Source organism: Neoarius graeffei, chromosome 4 (assembly GCF_027579695.1).
Source record: "Neoarius graeffei isolate fNeoGra1 chromosome 4, fNeoGra1.pri, whole genome shotgun sequence".
Classification (NCBI taxonomy): domain Eukaryota; kingdom Metazoa; phylum Chordata; class Actinopteri; order Siluriformes; family Ariidae; genus Neoarius; species Neoarius graeffei.
Genome location: NC_083572.1, coordinates 6,671,388 through 6,694,581, shown reverse-complemented (window position 1 = coordinate 6,694,581; position 23,194 = coordinate 6,671,388). Strand labels below are relative to the sequence as shown.

Sequence of the window (23,194 nt, the reverse complement as noted above, 5' to 3'; positions counted from 1 at the left end):
TCAGGTGTATATTTTGTTTTATTAATCAGCACACTAGGGGGAAAAAAAACTAAAATAAAACCATCCTTTATGCTATTTGGTTTCAGTACTTTTATTTTATCCTGACTGCATTACTCCAACTCTGTCCTTGTCTGTATATATCAAGCTTCCTTATTTCACTCACAGCTTATCCAGAGCACAGCTGCTAGTTTAATGAATGACAGGAAAAAGAAGAAAAAAACATTGCCTGGATTTTTGTTCTCGCTATGCTCACTACGCATTTTTATTATCCATGTTTCATTAACTTCAAAAGAGCATAGAACAGATTCTCTAAACGGAAAAGAAAAAAAAAATCACATTTGTCCCAAGAAGATTATGATCTAGTCATTCTAGTTACTGTTTCATTTCTTCTGCCTCTTATTTAAGAGGTTTTGGGTGTCCTAAAAACATGGTCCACCTTGATAATTTAGATATGGATGACGGATTGGATTTTATCAAATAAACTGTGCAAGCAATATGCCATTTATTGCTCCATTTTTAAAGCAGTACATTTAAATTTATCTTAAAGTTACAAACTCATTGCATGTTCTCCCCGTGTCCGCGTGGGTTTCCTCCGGGTGCTCCGGTTTCCCCCACAGTCCAAAGACATGCAGGTTAGGTTAACTGGTGACTCTAAATTGAGCGTAGGTGTGAATGTGAGTGTGAATGGTTGTCTGTGTCTATGTGTCAGCCCTGTGATGACCTGGCGACTTGTCCAGGGTGTACCCCGCCTTTCGCCCGTAGTCAGCTGGGATAGGCTCCAGCTTGCCTGCGACCCTGTAGAAGGATAAAGCGGCTAGAGATAATGAGATGAGATGAGTTACAAACTCACTGACACACACACCTGGAAGATGTTGGAGATGTCCCTTAGGTTGAAGATGTAGTGAAAGCGGATGGCGGTAGGCAAGAAGTTCTGAGTCATTTTCTGGTGGAGGCAGATAGAGGCCTGGACGAGCGCGCCCACCGAGCGGCTCACTCCGTAGCTGAAGCGCCCCTGCTGGAAGTGACCACACAGAATGCTGCTGTAGATTGTATTCAGAGCCTCTGCACCTGGGAAATGCACCGCAAAAACCGAGAAATGCCTCTGTACGGAAAGTAGGAGGGGCCAGGTAGAAATGGAGAGAAAGAGAAAAAAAAAAGTTGAACTACCATACAGAAGGATGCTGTTCAGCAAATGTAGCTTGTGAACTGCAACTGTGTGTGTGTGTGTGTGTGTGTGTGTGTGTGTGTGTGTGTTACCTGTAGCCGAGGGTTGACAGAGAAGCTTCCAGCTGTTGGGTTCATGCAGGTGACGTACTGACAGTTATGAATTTCTTTCAGCACCAGTCTCTGGCGATCGTACCTGAAAACACACACACACAGAAAAGTAATCTTCATTATTAAGGATGACGTAGCAAATATTGTCCTCCATTACTGATAAATAAATTTAGGGTTTATGTTATTTACACTCATTCTTGTTGCTTGTGTGCTTATTTACTGATTCAGTGACGCTGTAAAAAACAGTCCTGGGCAAAAGTCAGGCACACGTAAAGAAATGCTGTCGACCAAAAATGGCTTCAAAATAATGAAATGTTTCAACATTTAAAAAAAATAAAATACTATAAACCAGGGGTTTTCAAAGTGAGGGAGAGTCCGCCCCCCCTCAGAGAGCAAATAAATAACAGCGCCCCCCCCCCTTACAATTTTTATTGTTGCTATACTTAATGTTCCATTCGTATTTAAAAAAATGGTTGTTGTACACATTGTTTTTATTTTAAACATCTGTGCTTTTTAAAACCTCTTTTTTTTTACACATTTTAAAACATCTGTGCTTTTTAAAACATCTTTTTTTACACATTTTAAACATCTGTGCTTTTTTAAAACCTCTTTTTTACACATTTTAAACATCTGTGCTTTTTAAAACCTCTTTTTTACACATTTTAAACATCTGTGCTTTTTAAAACCTCTTTTTTACACATTTTAAACATCTGTGCTTTCTTAAAACCTTTTTTTACACATTTTAAACATCTGTGCTTTTTAAAACCTCTTTTTTACACATTTTAAACATCTGTGCTTTCTTAAAACCTCTTTTTTTACACATTTTAAACATCTGTGCTTTTTAAAACCTCTTTTTTTTTACACATTTTAAACATCTGTGCTTTCTTAAAACCTCTTTTTTTTTTTACACATTTTAAACATCTGTGCTTTCTTAAAACCTCTTTTTTTTACACATTTTAAACATCTGTGCTTTTTAAAAGATCTCATAGCATCGTTAGCTAGCACCTCTTGGCAGACAACACACTGTGGCAGTGGAGCACCTTCAGATCCAGTCCATGAAAATCCAAACTTTAAATAATCGTGGTCATACTTCCTTCTTTTTTTGTTTGGCCCAGACTCTGTCTCCTCACTCACTGTAGCTTTAGGTACTAAAAATCGATCCATTTTGTCTCTGGCAAAGGCTAGCTGAAGTTCACTAAATGTCCGCAATAGTAACTTATTCTGGTTTATTTTTCCTCACGTTGCGCCCCCCCGAAGAACTCTGGCGCCCCCTAGGGGAGGCGTGCCCCACACTTTGAAAAGCCCTGCTATAAACAATACACAGTAAGCCATAATAAATGAAACAAAGTCAATATTTGGTGTGACACGACCCTTTGCTTTTAAAAAAAAAAAAATTTAGTCTCAGGTACAATGAGTGCAGTTTGATAAGGAAATGAACTGTAGGTTTTACTGAAGATCTTACAGAACCAGACACAGTTCTTCTGGACACTTTGACCATCATACTCGCTTCTTCATTTTGCACCAAAACCCAGTAGCCTTCATTATGCTTTCTTTTTTAATCTGAAAAAGTGCTCGCTCAGATACAAACATCTTTTTTCTGTAATATTTAATTTTGTGCTGGGAAGAAAAAAAAATGTTTGGAACTCTAAAATGTTTTTGAGTCGATAATGTAGAAGTCATAGAATAGAAATCTTTTACAAAAGTTTGTATGAAAAAAATAGGGGGCTTACGACTTTCTTACGATGTACTTTATATACATCTTTAACCCTGAAAGTAACCATCTTGACAGACAAAAAAAAAGAGTACTATTTATATGTTCATACGTAATTAATGCATTTAATAGTTGTAGAGAAGAGCAAAAAAGTGCATCACAAGACATATTTGTTCCTAGTGATAAAAGCAATACAAGCACACACACACTCACTCACCAGTGAGAGTAATCTAGATGTTGTCTGATGAGTGTGTGTGGCTGGACTGTTCCGTAGGCATCGACCTCAGGCATGTTTAGATCATCAACAAAGTAGATCAGCTTCTTAGTGCCAGGAGGAGCAAAGTTCCTTCCTGCCCTCTTCTCTAGAGGCTTTTCCAAAACACCTGCCCCATGATACAGAAGACAACAACGTGCGTGTCACATACAAGTACGTACATTTGCTTTTCATATGCACACGTGTAAATTCAAACAGCGTTAATGCTTGTTTAAATTTATTCAACGTTTATAGCAGTAGACTGATGCTAGCAGGTGCTTCGCTCACGTTGCAGCATGGCCGACGTGGTGTAATAATTAAAGGGTACTTTGGCCACCATGTACTCCTCTCTGTGTTTGGAGATGGTGTCCCATACGAGGATGGTCTTGCCCACGCCTGCGTTCCCCACCAGCATCACCGGCTTGCCTTTCTGCAAGAGGAGCTCCACAAAATACGCCAGGCAGATCGTCTCCGCCGAGTGAACCAGCACCATCTGGGCACACGCAAACACACTCGCATTAGCTTAAGACTAGAGTGAAATGTAGCCACAAATATATTACTGTTTAGATTAATTTAAACTTACTGTTTATCATCAGTGTCATGCTGAACTGAAGTGCTTCATACTCAACAGATACGACATACCAGACCGATAGTATTGAGAGTTTTGCCATATAGTTATGTTTTACTGCGTGTGAGGAATACCTGCAGTGGGACATCAGGGTCCTGCTCATAGGGAGGTGTGCGTTCACTCCAAGGAGTGAACTTCTTCGTGTTAGGGTCAACGTAGTAATCAAATACGGTTCCCTGAGAGGGGAACTTCACCGCTCGCATCTCTTTATTCCACCAACGGCTGAACTCGCCACGATAATCTCTAAGCTAAGAGACGGATGGAGGAAAAAAAAAAGGGAAAAAATATGTTTTCAATTAAAATGTGGCACTTGTCTCAAAGAAGCAGACAAACGAAAATGTTAAAAAACATGTTTTTATGTTACATATAATTCTTGAATTACTACTGGGCAAATAGTCCTTTCAATACAGTACCGTACGTGCTTAAAGAAACCGTTACACCCTGCGTGTGAAATAAGCTGAAGTCGGCAGATGTTCACGTGCATTCCAGACTGCCTAAGAAATCTAAAATTTAGCAAAATGCCAGCAATAAGGAAACAATATTGTGGACAAAATGCATCTAAAAAAGTATAAATACTGACATAGTCAAGAGCTACAGCTAATAAATACTACAACGTTTCCAGGACAAATTTACACACTATATAAAATTCAAATTCTTTCAGAAAATAGATTTATACCTTTTCTACATTTATGGAGGATATGGAGGGATAGATGCATGAATTAAAACCTTAATGAAATTTTAAGGAGGTTTCACAGCTTTAAAGTGCATATCACGGGTAAATTCAGGAGCAAGATCAATGCAATTCTCCTGTTTTATATTAAACTTTGGGTCAAATATCTGTAACATTCTGCATTCTCTGAAATTTTTTTTTTACCTTGCGCAATACCAGAGAAATTCAGTTGAAATCGAGCCATTTGAGGCGAATTGGTCCACCTCTGAAAAAACTTGGCATTTGGATTTCCCGGGAAACATTGATTTTCGTGACGTCGCGTGCGGGACGCCTCCCTCTGAATCCTACGTCTGTGCTGGTTTGTTTATGAGAAAATGACCTGGTGGTTTTCTGCAAATTTCTTCAACGTTCTCGCGTAATTATTAAAATGGTTAACAGATGTATCGTAGGAGGGTGTAGCAACACCAATCTTGATGGGATTAGTACTCATCGTTTCCCAAAAGACCGGACAATGAGAGAGAAATGGGAGCGCTTGGTCTACACAGGCTGTGCACTGAAACCATGCAAAGCTCTCGCAGCCTGCTGGCGCTTCCGCAGGTAACGTCACGAATCTGGCTCCAGACTCCCTTGGGATTTTTCCAGACGCATTTTGCTATTTTATTTTTTTCTGCTGTAGACAGATGGCCTTGGGCAAAACTACCCTTCTGGATGAGTGTGTAAAGGGACATACTTTCATATAAAAAAAAAAAAATTGGTCCAGAATAGGGCGTCACGGTGGTGTAGTGGTTAGCGCTGTCGCCTCACAGCAAGAAGGTCCGAGTTCGAGCCCCGTGGCCGGCGAGGGCCTTTCTGTGTGGAGTTTGCATGTTCTCCCCGTGTCCGCGTGGGTTTCCTCCGGGTGCTCCGGTTTCCCCCACAGTCCAAAGACATGCAGGTTAGGTTAACTGGTGACTCTAAATTGAGCGTAGGTGTGAATGTGAGTGTGAATGGTTGTCTGTGTCTATGTGTCAGCCCTGTGATGACCTGGCGACTTGTCCAGGGTGTACCCCGCCTTTCGCCCGTAGTCAGCTGGGATAGGCTCCAGCTTGCCTGCGACCCTGTAGAAGGATAAAGCGGCTAGAGATAATGAGATGAATGAGATGGTCCAGAATATGCACTTTAACCTGGTTTATTTTTCATGAGAAATGCTTCTTATTTCGCCAATAAAAAGCAGTTATGCATAAAGTCTTTATGATTACGTTTATGTTCTGTATATTGATGCAGAATCTTTCAGAGAACTGTGGTGCACAAATATTTCATATCATTAAGAAATTTATAAAAAGTGTTATACAAATAGCTTCATTACAAAAGAAACGGTTCACAATAAGGCTCAATTAGACGCATGCAAGCATATCAAACGGTCAGCTCGATTTCATGCGAAATTCACACGTACGGCTGGTTGGATTTTGTCCAATTTCATAAAATGGGATGAACATTTATGCTAGTGCTAACACTTTGGCTTTTCATACTCACATGGTCCTGAAAGAGAGCACCTCCAAAAGCCCACACACAGGCAAACACAAAGTAGATCTCGTAAAGTTCACGAGGAGAGTCGGTGGGAGTGTTCTCATCCGTTAACAAGCAGTCCAACAAGCAACACAGTGTCTGTGGAGCACACACACACACACACCTGATTTTGTATCCACTCTAATGTAAGAGAATATGTAAAGAAATAGTGAATAGCTTTGCTGTACCTGCACCATACTCGTCTCAGGTATAGGTGTGATGGTCTTCAGGTTGCACCGGACCTGCTCTAAACAGTACGGTACATACTTATCAAACAGAATGGTCAAATTTGCTCGCTCTGATTGGGCCTGACGCGTGTCAATCCAACTCGTCACATAGCTGAAAAACAAAGGGAACGTTCAACTGAGAATCTGTGACACCTCTGCAGTAATATCTGCTGAGGGCGGGGCTAACAGGTGTCACTCACGAGCTCCAGCCAAGGTCCTGTGGGTTGACATAAAGGATGCCTGCTCTGGATACAGTTGCAGGGGTGGCAGCCTTCAGATGACTGATCTCAAACAGCAGACGCATCGAGGACGTTAGAGAGATGCGTTCATTACTGGCCAGGGTCAGCACCTACCCCACACACACACCAAAGTATACAACTTGGAAATAAGCTTTTTATTTTATTTAAAAACGCGCCAGCTAGAGTATCTTTAAACAGGCCACGCCTCCACGCTAGGACTGACATGTCATCTTTTTACATAGTGACCTTGTTATCATCCATAACAGTGTTGAGTGATTCTATCCACATCGGATCGATGTCGCCGTCCAGAACAATCCACTTTGGGCCATCGTGGGACAAAGCAGACAGCTCTCTCATAGTTGATGAGAAGAGACCTAAAAAACATATGCAAAACATACACATGACTAATAATACAAACTTTTGTGTTGTATGTGCATGTACAGAATGTTCACACACACATACCGTCTTTCCACTCTCGCGTAGCAGGATGCAGGAATCCGAAAAGCTCGTCCGTGGTCACAGCTTTTGGGTTCATGTCGCTCCACACAGGCTTGAGCTTCATATTTGAGTAGGTTCTATGCAGCGTCTTCAAAATCTATGCGCAGAGGTGCAAAGAACATGACTTGCACCAACAGCAGTCTGGATTCGATTTTGCCTATGAAACCCAAGTGGTTTTATTCTATCCACAGTCACTGGATATGAGCAATCGCACCCTCTGATTGGCTACTTTACTACTAGGCCATCAACTCATATATCGGGAGTAGATTAAAAACAAAATGGCGGAGCGCTCTGCTGAACCAACCAAGGATGAAATAAAAACTACTCGAAAACAAAACCCCAAAAAATAAAAAAAAGCAACAAAATATGGAATAAAAGCATTTTTTTTTATTTTTCAAGAATTATTATTATATAGCATCTCATCTCATCTCATTATCTCTAGCCGCTTTATCCTGTTCTACAGGGTCGCAGGCAAGCTGGAGCCTATCCCAGCTGTCTACGGGCGAAAGGCGGGGTACACCCTGGACAAGTCTCCAGGTCATCACAGGGCTGACACACAGACACAGACAACCATTCACACTCACATTCACACCTACGCTCAATTTAGAGTCACCAGTTAACCTAACCTGCATGTCTTTGGACTGTGGGGGAAACCGGAGCACCCGGAGGAAACCCACGCGGACACGGGGAGAACATGCAAACTCCGCACAGAAAGGCCCTCGCCGGCCACGGGGCTCGAACCCAGACCTTCTTGCTGTGAGGCGACAGCGCTAACCACTACACCACCGTGCCGCCCCTTTATATAGCATTTTGCACAAATTGCTACTGTCATTTCGCCAGCTTGTTTACATTCATCATCAAATTTTATTTAGACTGGTTCAAAAGCTCAAAGAAGTTTGAAAATTACAGAACTGAAAATGTCCAAGGAAGAATTAAACGTCTAAAGCTATTCTATACCTTGGCAAGACAGCACTTTCTTAAAAAAAAAAAAAAAACTAAAGTCAATTTGTGCAGCCAATCGATAGGTTTTTAAGAAGTCCGCCGAAGCGGAAATGATTTTGTCAGACGTTTAGTATAAAGTTTTTATCTATCAATCAATCCATCCATCCATTTTCTGCCGCTTATCCAGATCCAGGTTGCGGGGGTAGCAGCCTAAGCAGAGCAGCCCAGACCTCCCTCTCCCCAGCCACCTCCACCAGCTCTTCCATGGGAATACCGAGGCGTTCCCAAGCCAGTTCCAGTGTGTCCTGGGTCTGCCCTGGGGTCTCCTCCCGGTGGGGCATGCCCAGAAAATCTCCCTTGGGAGGCGTCCAGGGGGCATCCTAACAAGGTGCCCGAACTACCTCAACTGACTCCTTTCGATGTGGAGGAGCAGCGGTTCTACTCTGTCTCTCCTGAATGACCAAGCTTCTCACCCTGTCTCTCAGGGAGAGCCCAGCCACCCTGCAGAGAAAACTGATTTCTACCGCTTATATCCGTAATCTCATTCTTTCGGTCACTACCCATAGCTCGTGACCATAGGTGAGAGTGGAAATGTAGACGGACCAGTAAATTGAGAGCTTTGCCTTTTGGCTCAGCTCTCTCTTTACCACTACAGACCGGTTTAGCGTCCGCATCACTGCTGACGCTCCCCCTTACCCTCACTTGTGAACAAAATCCCGAAATACTTAAACTCCTCCACTCTAGGTAACAACTCCCCCCTGACCCGGAGTAGGCACTCCGCCCGTTTCCGGCTGAGCGCCATGGCCACGGACTTGGAGGTGCTGATCCTCATCCCAGCCGCTTCGCACTCGGCTGCAAACCGTTTATCAAATTTGCAACAAATAAAAATGCTCTTTCTCAAAACCCAATGAATGTGTCAAGTCAAGTTTATTTGTATAGCGCTTTTAACAATAAACATTGTCGCAAATGTGGATAGAATAAAACCGTTATTCCACTCAATCTCGTCGTACATGGCTTATAGCCAACTCATGTACGACTCAATTTTGTGGAATAACTGTTAAGTATACCTGGCTCTTCCCAGTTCCAGCTCCACCAACCACAAAGACAGAATGTCTCACAGCGAGCAGCTCCTCTAACTGAGTCACCTGTAAACAGCAATGCGATCAAACCAAACATCTTCCCCACACAAATAAATTAAAAAAAAAAGGAGAAAGAATCTAAAGTAGATACGTAGGTGAGTAAAACAACATGATCCAGAGAAACCAGCGTTTTGTTCCAAACACTGAACTCGTGTTTAATTTTTAAATTGGGAAATGATAAGCCGACCTTAAGGATAAAATTGTCCTCAGGCTGCAGCCGCAGCTCAGTGACTGCCTGACGAACATGCTGCTCCAGCTGCAGGTCTCTCTTACGCGGTATGTCCAACAGCGGAAACAAATCACTGATCAGACCCAGGAATATTGGAACGTCACTTGTCACAATCTTCGGCAGGTTGAAATCCCGTAAGGCGCGCATCAGCACCTTAACGCCACATTATTAATGTGTTACATATTCACCTCTGTACAAATGTACTGTACAACCCCGATTCCAAAAAAGTTGGGACAGAGTACAAATTATAAATAAAAATGGAATGCAATGATGTGGAAGTTTCAAAATTCCATATTTTATTCAGAATAGAACATAGATGACATATCAAATGTTTAAACTGAGAAAATGTATCATTTAAAGAGAAAAATTAGGTGATTTTAAATTTCATGACAACAACACATCTCAAAAAAGTTGGGACAAGGCCATGTTTCCCACTGTGAGACATCCCCTTTTCTCTTTACAACAGTCTGTAAACGTCTGGGGACTGAGGAGACAAGTTGCTCAAGTTTAGGGATAGGAATGTTAATCCATTCTTGTCTAATGTAGGATTCTAGTTGCTCAACTGTCTTAGGTCTTTTTTGTCGTATCTTCCGTTTTATGATGCGCCAAATGTTTTCTATGGGTGAAAGATCTGGACTGCAGGCTGGCCAGTTCAGTACCCGGACCCTTCTTCTACGCAGCCATGATGCTGTAATTGATGCAGTATGTGGTTTGGCATTGTCATGTTGGAAAATGCAAGGTCTTCCCTGAAAGAGGCGTCGTCTGGATGGGAGCATATGTTGCTCTAGAACCTGGATATACCTTTCAGCATTGATGGTGTCTTTCCAGATGTGTAAGCTGCCCATGCCACACGCACTAATGCAACCCCATACCATCAGAGATGCAGGCTTCTGAACTGAGCGCCGATAACAACTCGGGTCGTCCTTCTCCTCCTTAGTCCGAATGACACGGCGTCCCTGATTTCCATAAAGAACTTCAAATTTTGATTCGTCTGACCACAGAACAGTTTTCCACTTTGCCACAGTCCATTTTAAATGAGCCTTGGCCCAGAGAAGACGTCTGTGCTTCTGGATCGTGTTTAGATACGGCTGCTTCTTTGAACTATAGAGTTTTAGCTGGCAACGGCGGATGGCACGGTGAATTGTGTTCACAGATAATGTTCTCTGGAAATATTCCTGAGCCCATTTTGTGATTTCCAATACAGAAGCATGCCTGTATGTGATGCAGTGCCGTCTAAGGGCCCAAAGATCACGGGCACCCGGTATGGTTTTCCGGCCTTGACCCTTACGCACGGAGATTCTTCCAGATTCTCTGAATCTTTTGATGATGATATGCACTGTAGATGATGATATGTTCAAACTCTTTGCACTTTTACACTGTCGAACTCCTTTCTGATATTGCTCCACTATTTGTCGGCGCAGAATTAGGGGGATTGGTGATCCTCTTCCCATCTTTACTTCTGAGAGCCGCTGCCACTCCAAGATGCTCTTTTTATACCCAGTCATGTTAATGACCTATTGCCAATTGACCTAATGAGTTGCAATTTGTTCCTCCAGCTGTTCCTCTTTTGTACCTTTAACTTTTCCAGCCTCTTATTGCCCCTGTCCCAACTTTTTTGAGATGTGTTGCTGTCATGAAATTTCTAATGAGCCAATATTTGGCATGAAATTTCAAAATGTCTCACTTTCGACATTTGATATGTTGTCTATGTTCTATTGTGAATACAATATCAGTTTTTGAGATTTGTAAATTATTGCATTCCGTTTTTATTTACAATTTGTACTTTGTCCCAACTTTTTTGGAATTGGGGTTGTACTACAAAGGTCATGTTATAGAGACCAGAGACAAACAATTATTAATAACTTAACATACTGTATAATAGGATCAATACGAGTATACAGTGAGAGCAAAATGATCCTATATAGTCCTTTTAGAGAGATTAATAGTTTAGAACATATGGACAGATGTTCCCATGAGCACCTGCTCTTCAGGACAGCTCTTGTCCTCCCTTTTCAGTGACCCAGCAACAACCAGGACGGACTTTATCGCCCGTAGACCCCAGTCATAGTGATCCTGCGATACAAAAAGGTCACATTTACATGCAAATCCACTTCCTGTGTCGTTTCTTATTTCCAGACGTTCTGTATTAAAGATAGCTGCCGTTCAAAAATTGCATTTTAGATTAGTTTAACTTCTGTGAAATGCAGTTTTAACTCAATACCTGTTTAGAGAGCAGCTCTTTGCAGAGCGTATACAGGCTGATGAACTTGCACGCAAGCAGACGAGCGTCTATAAATCCCTCAGCCACCAGCATAATCTCACAGATCAACTCAAAATCAGGAATCACCATGGCGCATGGTCTGATACACACAGAAATCACATTTACTTGTTCGTTTTTTTATACTGGAATGGTTGTGATTGGCTAATCATTTGAGTTTTTCAAAGCAGGTGGAACCTGAAAAGCGCTTTCAGGTTCTCCGGCAGTTCTGCTCTTCCAGCATATCCTGGGTTTAGAGTAATGAAGATCCCCACGGTTGGCTTGAGCTCAATCTCTTCCCCAAGGAAGTAAAACCTGCTCAGAGTCATGAAATAAAATCAAAATCAATAAAAATCAAATCAGTGTGGCTTGGGTAATCAGCAATCCAAAGAGACAGGACAATTTCCCACATCTTGAATTAGCAGATTATTACTTGGGGGGTTAAATCAATCAGAAACGTGTCACGGTGCAGGAATAATTATTTTTGAAATGAAGAAATTATTTTACTGTGCACAGGAGCACTATGAAATGTTGAGAATGTTTATTTATAGTTTGTCACGTTATAGTTTGACATACAGTACGCGACAGCTTTTTGATGTCCTTGTATTCAGAGTCAGATATAAAAAAAATTAAACAATGCGACATGATATAACCTCTGCTTCTTGTTCCGAATCGCATCTTGGATGGTTTTGACCTGTACGGCGACCACAGACAAAACCTCCACAGAGATCCTGTTGAACTCGTCAAAGCAGCCCCAAACGCCTGTCTGAGCCAGACCTTTATAGATATTACCTATGGACTGAGGAAAAAAAAAAAAAAGAGAGATGATACACCTGATCTATATTTCCTCTAAGGGAAGTCATTCAGTTCTTATTCTGAATGTGACTCGTTACCTTGTAGTCCATCTGTTCTGAGCAGTTGAACACATAGACCATGATGCCGAGTGAGCGTCCCAGGTCCTTGGTGGTCTCCGTTTTGCCCGTCCCAGCTGGGCCAGACGGGGCACCACTCATCGTCAGATGGAGAGACTGAGTCAGTGTGATGTAACATCTGCGCATAGAAAAAAAACAAAACGCAGTATCTCATCTCATCTCATTATCTGTAGCCGCTTTATCCTTCTACAGGGTCGCAGGCAAGCTGGAGCCTATCCCAGCTGACTACGGGCGAAAGGCGGGGTACACCCTGGACAAGTCGCCAGGTCATCACAGGGCTGACACATAGACACAGACAACCATTCACACTCACATTCACACCTACGCTCAATTTAGAGTCCCCAGTTAACCTAACCTGCATGTCTTTGGACTGTGGGGGAAACCGGAGCACCCGGAGGAAACCAGGGTCTCCGCGGATCCTTAAAAAGTCTTAAAAAGTCTTATTTTTAATATGTGTTTTTTAAGGTCTTAAAAAGCATTATATTTCGCTATTTTTTGAGCTATGGTATTAAATTTCACATGGGAGGTATTAAATTTCATCCGGGTAGCCTACGGTAAATGAAAAAAAAACATATGTCTGGATTTTTTTTCCGCGCTAACGTTATTTATTCAACCAGCGTCGTTTGTTATCAAGATGCTGAACAAGTAGCACAAGAGCCGTTGTGTGTCTAGCACTAGTTCTAATAGCGCAGGAACCACGCCACAGGGGGCAGTGTGTTCTTTTATCCATGTAGTAGAACCACTGAGAGTAGAGCAGACGAGGAAGAAGTGGTTGAACTTGAACATGAGCGGAGATGGGGAAGTGTAAGTTTAGTAACAAGTGGCTTGAGGAGCCAAAATACAAAAGTTGGCTAACAACAGCAACTTCAGAATATGAAGCGAGATGTAAGGTATGTCGGAAAGACATCAAGTTAACAACAATGGGCTGTAAAGCCCTTGACGCTCACTCGAAAGGGGAAAAGCATATGCGCTATGCTGCTAGTCGGGCAACAACAGTCCCCATGCCAATGTTCGCCTCTACGGTCACAAAAAGTGCAACGCCAGCTTTAGCGTCTCCGGCAGCGCTCGAAACCAACGGTGTCCCGACGTCCCGGGGACCATAAAAAATGTCATCGGGACACAAAATTATTATATCTGGGACAATCCCGGGACAATGGAAAAAAATAGATCTAGAAAAAAAGTTCTACATTAATATTATTTACAAAGCCGTAACACATACGTAGACATTCACCTAATTTGTCAATTTTAATTTTAAAACGTTAACAGCGAAAAATACATAGTAGCTACACTTTCGATGCACCTGCATCCGTAGGCTACAGAGCAGCGCATTCTGTTCTAGAATCTTCGGCCGGTGTCCGCATTATATGGACTTGGAATGGAATTGCTACCGCACACGCTGCGCCGACTCTTGCCAGAACAAAAATGCTTAAGTGGTTGAAGCGGACCGACCGCGGGGAAGAAACTGAAAGCCCAGACATAACGTCTCCGGGACCTTCAGGATCCAAAGTGTCATCGCCTGGTCTGCAGGCAACGCTAGCAACTGAATGAACTTAATGAACACTGTTAGACACGTTATAAAATACAACAGGAATGATGTGGCTGGATAACGGAAAAAATGGATAAAATGGATAACGGAAAAAATGGATAAAATGGATAACGGAAAAAATGGATAAAATGGATAACGGAAAGTTCATAAAATGGATAACGGTAATGGTGAAAATTATAAGTTGGCCTTATAAGTGCCAACAGATATTCAAGGTATAAGTAGATGAAATGAACATAAAAGGGGTCTTATTTTCAGCTAAAGTGTACTGCAGATGTAGGGAGTTGAAACATTTTCTGAATGAGCTAGTTGGCCCCTTTAAATAAACGGGTATCTATTCATACAGTGAGATCGCCAAAGTTTAATAAACTGAAAATGCAATAACTGTAATTTTGAAGTAGATGATGTATAGGACATGTGTCGCTTGTGTCTTGTGACTTATTGTAAAAATGATATAAAGGGTTCAAAATCGCATAGTTACAAATATAATAGTAACTTCATATGATAATATTAACCACTGGTTATTTCAGAGAGGAAAAAAATGGGGACACTATTGCTTCCATTCGGGACAATGCAACACAGAATTCGGGACCACTGGGGGACACAAAGAAAAAAAGTTAATTTCGAGCCCTGGTCTCCGGGTCCCAGCACAAGTGCTTTCGCGGCATTCGCCCCAACCGCTACGCTGAAGGCAGAAATACTGTGGGTTCTGCAGAAGATGCACTTATTTATTTAAAAAAAATGCTTTGAACTTAACCTAGAGTGTGCTTTTTTTTTTTTTTTTTACTGTACGTATTTGTTCCGCGGTAGTGGTCTTATTTTTTATACTCAGTGGTCTTAAAATGGTCTTAAAAAGTATTATTTTTGCTGGTCAGAAATGTGCAGAGACCCTGGAAACCCACGCGGACACGGGGAGAACTTGCAAACTCCGCACAGAAAGGCCCTCGCCGGCCACGGGGCTCGAACCCAGACCTTCTTGCTGTGAGGCGACAGCGCTAACCACTACACCACCGTGCCGCCCCCAAAACGCAGTATGGATATGGTTAATTATGTATATTAGTTTACCATTTTCATACCTGCAGTTTCTACATAGTATAACTTGATAGTAGTTTTTTTTTTAAAAACAGCGATTTATACAGTAAAACATTTCTGACCCTCAATCTACAACATGGTAACTATATGCCGTTTGCCCCAGACAACATGGTTCTTTATCTGATGATAAAAAAAAGATGAAAAATCATTTGAAAGCTTTATTGTATGAAATGAAACAAGGCAGGTTTGAACACGTTGTGTGTGTAGATGAGAGAGAGAGACAGAATGTAACTAACCGGTCAGTGAGTGGTGTTATAACCAGTCGATTGGTGTTACCCAGGTATTCATAGGAGAACTGAAACTGGGCATCACAGATGTTGACATAGCAGTGCTTTTGCTGTTCATCCCAGCGATGGCGTAACTGAGACAACCAGGCAAAGGCCTGGCCGGTCATCACCTAAGAAATGAGCAGCATGACTTTGTCGTGTTACAAAACACTCCGCTAAATGATACTCAAATCATATCTTTACTGGTAAATGTTCAGACTGCGGTCTTCAAATAGTATTTTAGAGATGAACACATTTACTTTTACTACGAAAATCACAGTACACAGGATGGAACTCAATTACAACAGCATTAATAGGCAGGTTTCCATTTCAGTTTTGCTTTAAAAAAAAAAAGGCCACAAAACACAACTGTGAATGGTCTGCATGTCCATTAGGCATGTACCGATAGAGCGTGCCACGATAAACCGCAATACAAATTTATCACAATTCAAAATCATGAAATTAAAATCGTGATTATGACCAACTCTTAGTTTTACCTAGCTGTAATTATATTGTTTAGACAGCACAAATAACAGATAAACAAAAAAAGCAAACGGAACTAAAATGGGAAAAAGCTGTACAAACAGATTTAACAATAAATCAAAGCCCTCTTTTTACAGACTGCCGAAAGCAAAAGAACTAGAGAAGCAAATGGAGGTAGTAGAAATGTTCATAAAAGAAAAGGTTTTAATTTAATGTTAACTTTTTCTTTTTTTTTTTAATAAAACGAATACTTTAGTTAATAGGATATTACATTTTATTCTATCCACACTCACTGGATATGAGCAATCACGTTCTCTAATTGGCTACTCTACTACTAGGATATCAGCTCATAGACCGTGAGTAGAGGAAAACAAAAATGGCAGAGCGCATCAAGTAAGATATATCATTTTATCAAGTATTTAAAAGAAACCAAAATATCTTAAAAAAAAAAAAAAAGATATTAGTTCCCCCCCAAAAAATATCTCCTGTCCCACACTCCAGCCCAGTCAGTGGCGGTAATGAGTTGATTTGCCAACCACCAAATAAACCCTAAAGAAAAAGAAGAAAACGGCAGACCGTGTTACTGAATCAACTGAGAATGAAATAAAAACTCTACTCGAAAACAAAATGCCCCCCCAAAAAATAAATAAAACTAAAAAAGCAACAAAATATGGAATGAAAAGTATTTGATGGTAAGAACCTCTTTTTTTTCTTCCAAGAATTATTGTTATAGACTGGTACCAAAATCCAGAATTGTGACACCCAAAGGCATTTTTGAGACAAAGTCGGCAAACAGTCTTATTTTGTCAATTTGGGTGTGCCGAATTCAAATCTGCAATATGCTGAGCTCTATCTGACCTCTGTTGACCTCTAGAGGTCATTGAACTTTGGGCCTGTAAACGTCTCAGCTGAACCCAGTTTCTCAGCTTTCTAAGGAATGAAATGTACTAAAATGATTAATGAAGTTAGCAAATGGCCTTGTTTGTTAAATGTTTGGGTGCTGAATTCATTTGTAAAACGACATATGACCTCTGATAACCTCAAGGTCATTAAACTTGGCCTATAGGCCTATGCATTTAACGGCATTTTTAAACTGACTTTACTCCCCCAAAAAGAATATGAACAGACAAAAAACAAATAGAAAGGAACAAATACAACATTAAATGCCAGTCCATGTACATGTGACTTACTTTTCACAATGAGAATGCCTCGGCGATCACCTTACATAACATTGCATTACATTTAGCGGTTATTGTTTATACAAAGCTACTGAAAAAAGGACAGATTCAGCAGCATACAAAATGTGGGGGCATACAGGGTATACAGGTTAATCAGGGTTAGTATATATGAGAGTTTTTTTCTTTGTTGTTTGTTTTTTGTAAAGGCTTTACCCCGTTTAAAACAAAACAAAAAACAAACAACAAAGAAAAAAACTCTCATATATACTAACCCTGATTAACCTGTATACCCTGTATGCCCCCACATTTTGTATGCTGCTGAATCTGTCCTTTTTTTCAGTAGCTTTGTATAAACAATAACCGCTAAATGTAATGCAATGTTATGTAAGGTGATCGCCGAGGCATTCTCATTGTGAAAAGTAAGTCACATGTACATGGACTGGCATTTAATGTTGTATTTGTTCCTTTCTATTTGTTTTTTGTCTGTTCATATTCTTTTTGGGGGAGTAAAGTCAGTTTAAAAATGCCGTTAAATGCATAGGCCTATAGGCCAAGTTTAATGACCTTGAGGTTATCAGAGGTCATATGTCGTTTTATAAATGAAAAATGAATTCAGCACCCAAACATTTCACAAACAAGGCCATTTGCTAACTTCGTTAATCATTTTAGTACATTTCATTCCTTAGAAAGCTGAGAAACTGGGTTCAGCTGAGACGTTTACAGGCCCAAAGTTCAATGACCTCTAGAGGTCAACAGAGGTCAGATAGAGCTCGGCATATTGCAGATTTGAATTCGGCACGCCCAAATTGACAAAATAAGACTGTTTGCCGACTTTGTCTCAAAAATGCCTTTAACTCCTGAAATAAGCACTTTTTTGAATTTTGGTACCAGTCTATTAGAACGTTTTTCATAAATTGTTACCATCATTTCGGTTTGCTTACATTCTAAGCGGAAATGATTTTGTTGGCCGTTTTGTACAGAGGTTTTTTTTGTGTTGTGTTTTTTTTAATCGAATTTGCAAAAAAAAAAAATGCTCTGTTTCTCAAAATCCAGTGAATGTGGATAGAATAAAACAAACAGTTATTCCACTCAATCTCATCGTACATGGCTTATAGCCGACTCAGAGCTCATGTACAGCTCCATTTCGTGGAATAATTTATTTATTCCAACCTTTACAAATGTGGGTAAATAATTATTGTTGATTATTAAGAAAATGAAACCCAAGGTTTGGGGTTTTTTTTTTTAATTTGACAAAAGGAATATTTAAGCTGATAAAAATAGGAAAATAAATGCTGCCTTTTTTGGCCATGAAATTTTATTATTTCTTTTAATTTTGCAAAAATATTGTGATAAAATCAGATCGTGAACCCAACATCGTTACATGCCTAGTTTCCACTGAGTGACGTTATGTGATTAATGCTGGGTTTTCTCCTCTCGTGATAGTCATTACAATTAAACATGGCAACGGATCTCCAAGACCTGATAAGCGTTGGAATGGCGATTTTAGTTGGTTTTGTTCCTCTTCATGTCATGCGACTTAAATGCGAAAAATGTGTTTCCGTTTCAATTATGTGAAACACTGCTTTCTTGATTCGTCTGAAAAACCAATCAGCTGTGAGAATATAAACTTTGTGATATTTGAGCTTTGTGAAATTCACGTGTTTTCCATGATTCATTTTTTATTCGCAATTTCACATTGCACATTAAAACAGGTCAATGGAAACCCGCCTATTGTCAGAGTTACCTTCTGAGAGATAAGCTTGGCCACCACGTCACGAGCATGAACATCAATGGTACAAAGTGTCATGATCTTCTGCCGATCACCAGGGCTCAGCTCACCTAGCAGCATGTTTATCAGAGAGTTCAGCTGGAGGATCTGCAACACACACGCACACACAACCAGTCACTACCAGCTTCATGAGGTAGTCGCCTGGAATGCTTTTCAATCAACAACAGGTGTGCCTGGTCAAAAGTTAATTAGTGGACGAGTTTCTTGCCTTCTTAATGTTCGAGGTCAAACAGTAAATTCCGCACCACAACTACAGTAATCCATATTATGTCAAGAGCTGCTCAACTAAGTAAAGACAAATGACATCCATCACTACTTTAAGACATGAAGTGACTAATAAGTGATTAATAAAATAAAGAAAATAACATTGAATTAGAAGGTATGTCCAAACTTTTGACTGGTACTGTATGTATGTATACATTCTCTGTATTATCCAACCTTATAAAATGTTATACGAAAGACTCAGTGCTGTTTTACTGGCAAAGGGGGTTGTACAAAAGTATTAAGTGTAGGGGTGCCAATAATAGTGGCATGTGTTTTCGTTGAAAATAACCTTTTCTTGATAAGGGACTTTTTATATATAATGACTGAGGGACAGAGTAACAGGAAGCATAGCATAAGCAAACGTGAGTTAGTTACTTAAATGACTAAGTGAAACAATGACCTGTTTTTTATTATAGTCTTTTAGCGCCGTCTCAAAACCTTCCTCCACCCTTTCAAAGGCAATACCAACATCCATCGCCCACCAAATCTGACTCCCCGTCAGTGCCACCTGAAACACACACACAGACACGCATCCTGAAAAGCTGGCGCTGGATGATCCAAACCTCTTGTGTTGCCTCCACACCAGAAAATATCAAGAAATTAAATAAAACACACACACCTGTGCAGGATAGTCAAAGAGCCACTGATCACGTGATTTGTCCTCGTATGCAGCTACGGCTTCGGAGATCTCCTGCCTCACTGTGGAGCGCATGGCCAGCTCCAACCCACCCAGCCAACACTCAGCCTGAGACGGAGGAAGAGAGAAAAACACAAACGCAGGCGATTTATGTCAAAAAGGACAATTCTTCCAAGTCCACGTCTTTAAATGGTTATTTCCTTGTATCTTTCAGATATAATTGATAAATCCTTCAGTATATATACACATATACACACACATACTGCACCATTCAGGGCAATTCCTCGTGAATGACCCTTAAATCCTACCCTCAGGGTGCAGGAACACCGTTAAATCAAATGTGTGAAGCCAACATACTAAGTGGATAATTCAACAGTAACAGATTTTATTTTTTTTGCGGTCCAAATCCTGTGCTCTGATTGGCTGGCAAGCGGGTCCGTATCCTACGGTACAGACCCCAGTTACGAACCTCTGGCGACTCGCTCGTTCGCAACAACAAACATAGTAGCATTTTTTGTCAACATTTATCTTTTTAAATAAGATTTATTTATAAGATTATCAAAAATCTTATAAATTTTTGCCAGCATTTCTCAGCATAATAGCATTCATTTTACAGCATGGATAGCGATAATGACAGTCTTCACAGCAAAAGCGAGTTTTACTACCCTGACGAAGAAGAAATAAAAGAAAACATTTCAGGAGAAAGCTAAAAACCTGTAATTTGCTAACGCTAAGCAAAAACATGGCTGAATCCTGAATGACTCCTATTTGTATAAATACGGGACTACATAGGCGGCAAAATATACGGTAGTTGTTTTCCTGCCATGGAAGTGCACTTGTATACCGAGGAGGAAGCCATTTGCATTACAGCCGTGAATGAGGATTCAAAATAGCATTAATTCTACAGCATGGATAGCGATAACGACAGTGTTCACAGCGAAAGCGAGTTTTACTACCCTGAGGAAGAAGAAATAAAAGAAAACAGTTCAGGAGAAAGCTGAAAACCTCTAACTTGCTAACAGTTTGATCTCATTAGTTAATGAGGTCCATTTTGGACCATGTTATCCTAATACATAATATTACGTTAGGTAAAAACTTTAAACCAGTACAATCTCTTCTTCAAAGTTTCACCAAATGGCTTTATTTATGCAATATAAAGGTCATAATACTGTACAACTTCGGTCGAGCAAAAACACAGAGCAAAAACATGGCTGAATCCTGACTGACTCAATTTTGTATAAATAAGGGATTACACAGGCGGCAAAATGTAGTTTTTTCCCTGCCATGGAAGTGCGCTTGTATACTGATGAGGAAGCAATTTGCATTACAGCCGTGAATGAGGATTCAAAATGGCTGCTCGGTTTTCCCTTTCGGGCGCTCTCGTTTTCTGTTAGAATTTGGTAAAGAAAAAAATAAATATATTATTTGCCAGCTTAAGGTCGGTCCGTATGGTGAAATACCGTGACCTCGGCCTTGAATACTGACCTCGAACCAGAGGGCCTCGCTCAGTACTTTCAAGATCTCGGTAACGGTATTTCACAATACGGACCTCCCAGCTGGTAAATAACACACACATTATATATATATCCAAGTTAATTTCATATCTCTTACATCAGTCTTCATACCAGTGATAAAATGTTTTCTGTATTAGGCCAGGTATACTGTGTAGAAAGAGAAACAGAGACAGAGAGTGTGCATGTTACCTGTCCCTCACACACACAGGATGCGGAAAACGGCACATACTCCCCTTCCCTGCTGTACATCCCCACTGCAACCTCCACCCTTCCCTCCTCTTCTCCCTCATCTCTGAACTTCAGATCAGCCAAGTTATCAAACAGCTTCAGCAGGTGTCGTGTGACCTACACACACACACACACACGTACATTTTATACACCCACAAAGTACTTCCCAAACGGTGTCTTTGTCCAGTAGACCCCTTCGCAGTAAACGTCATTCATACGTAAGCGGAAATTGCGCGCGCAGCCTGGACCCAAAAAAGACTCAGCGATGCCTAGTTGTTGTGTTGTCGGGTGTCAGAATCGTAGCAGTGATGGGGTTAAAATGTACAGAATTCCAGCAGGATCTCACCCATTACAAAAAAATCGCCGACGTCTATGGCTACAAGCCATCAAACGTGTAGACTGGGATGAAAGCACCATCAAAAACGCGCGGGTTTGCAGCGCCCACTTCATCACAGGTAAGATCAGGTTATTTATTAAATCTTTCTTTTTTATTCTTTCTAGTCTTCGTTTATTGATGTAGCAAAATACTTTGGTAACGTTTGTCTGATTAGCTGGTCATAGTTACACAATGTAATGAATATTGTTAGCATGTTAACTTAGCTTTGCATGCAGTTTTGTTTGTAGGAGAGGTCTCGCTTGACTCAAGCGGTCCAGATTTTGTGCCATCATTATTTGCGTATGCCGAAAATCACAATTTTAAAGCAAGGATGGAAAGGTAAAATTGTGTGCCCTCGCTCTAAATGCCAACTTACGTTGACTGCTCTAACCTAGCTCCCGCCCCGTTCAGTTTCATTTCTGCTCTCTGCCTCTCGCTTTTTACGCAGCTCTGATTTCTCTTAGCTGCACTCTTTACACTATCATTCCTTTCATGCCATCACCTCCTGCAAATTGCTGTTTAGTGTTGGTATTTGCTGTTGTAGCTAAAGCCACATTGCCATCACATCACTGGCATAATTTGATTAAAACAAAATGAATATGAATGTCCCATTGTTAATCAAGTTGTACATGCCCGCACATAACAATCATATGCGTCTAAAGACGTGTAGGCACGAAGTTTTTCGTGGGTGTACACTGAAGTCTGGTCAATAAGGTACGAGTATATATCTGGCCATTGTATACCAGGGAACTTACTAACATCGTCCGTCCGCTCTTTAATTAAATACGGATCCGGTAGGCGATGTGCACTTGTAGCATTCTCGATCTTGTAATGACAATTGTTTTGCATAATCTGACAGCTCATAATGCCGGTCTATGGGCAGCGCCATTGTTTGAGTCCAGGCTGCGCGCGCATCCTGGCAACGGTCGGTTTGTTTACAAACATGCGAAGGGGTCTATACAATGAGCAACAGAGTAAAGGCTCATCCATGGTATTCCAAGCCACCTGTCTGGGCTGCGTTCCCTTGGAAACAATCTCCAACAGATCAGCAGCAGAGACGAAGTAGAATCGAGGAAACGTCAGACGCTTTGTTTCCAAGTACTCCGCCAGAGCTTTTTCACATACAGACAACCTGAAACAAATTTAATAAGAATTTTAAAAATGACATTTGCATTCAGAACTGAAACAAAATATCATCGCTGGGTACTTTTACAGTCTGGGAGGGTTTTTTTTTTTTTTCCCAGTTGCAGGTTTTGACTGTGAATCTTTATTCCATTTG

The 23,194-nt window shown here is 40.8% G+C and overlaps 1 protein-coding gene across 1 annotated transcript in view; it reads right to left on the bottom strand.

Annotated features, from left to right (window-relative positions):
- The window catches only part of dnah9l (dynein, axonemal, heavy polypeptide 9 like), a 95,051-nt gene that overhangs the window by 36,790 nt on the left and 35,067 nt on the right, over positions 1 to 23,194 (bottom strand). The window contains exons 27-49 of the mRNA XM_060918035.1: positions 22,921 to 23,047; positions 21,501 to 21,656; positions 19,780 to 19,905; positions 19,561 to 19,668; positions 18,852 to 18,983; positions 15,417 to 15,577; positions 12,507 to 12,663; positions 12,267 to 12,412; positions 11,812 to 11,928; positions 11,578 to 11,716; positions 11,337 to 11,429; positions 9,315 to 9,509; positions 9,056 to 9,133; positions 7,011 to 7,143; positions 6,795 to 6,922; positions 6,510 to 6,658; positions 6,271 to 6,421; positions 6,050 to 6,181; positions 3,942 to 4,115; positions 3,528 to 3,732; positions 3,204 to 3,369; positions 1,258 to 1,360; positions 863 to 1,102 (exon numbers count right to left, since the gene is read on the bottom strand). Of these exons, the coding sequence (XP_060774018.1) occupies positions 863 to 1,102; positions 1,258 to 1,360; positions 3,204 to 3,369; positions 3,528 to 3,732; positions 3,942 to 4,115; positions 6,050 to 6,181; positions 6,271 to 6,421; positions 6,510 to 6,658; positions 6,795 to 6,922; positions 7,011 to 7,143; positions 9,056 to 9,133; positions 9,315 to 9,509; positions 11,337 to 11,429; positions 11,578 to 11,716; positions 11,812 to 11,928; positions 12,267 to 12,412; positions 12,507 to 12,663; positions 15,417 to 15,577; positions 18,852 to 18,983; positions 19,561 to 19,668; positions 19,780 to 19,905; positions 21,501 to 21,656; positions 22,921 to 23,047 (3,316 nt within the window). The remainder of the gene's footprint in view (positions 1 to 862; positions 1,103 to 1,257; positions 1,361 to 3,203; positions 3,370 to 3,527; positions 3,733 to 3,941; positions 4,116 to 6,049; positions 6,182 to 6,270; positions 6,422 to 6,509; positions 6,659 to 6,794; positions 6,923 to 7,010; positions 7,144 to 9,055; positions 9,134 to 9,314; positions 9,510 to 11,336; positions 11,430 to 11,577; positions 11,717 to 11,811; positions 11,929 to 12,266; positions 12,413 to 12,506; positions 12,664 to 15,416; positions 15,578 to 18,851; positions 18,984 to 19,560; positions 19,669 to 19,779; positions 19,906 to 21,500; positions 21,657 to 22,920; positions 23,048 to 23,194) is intronic.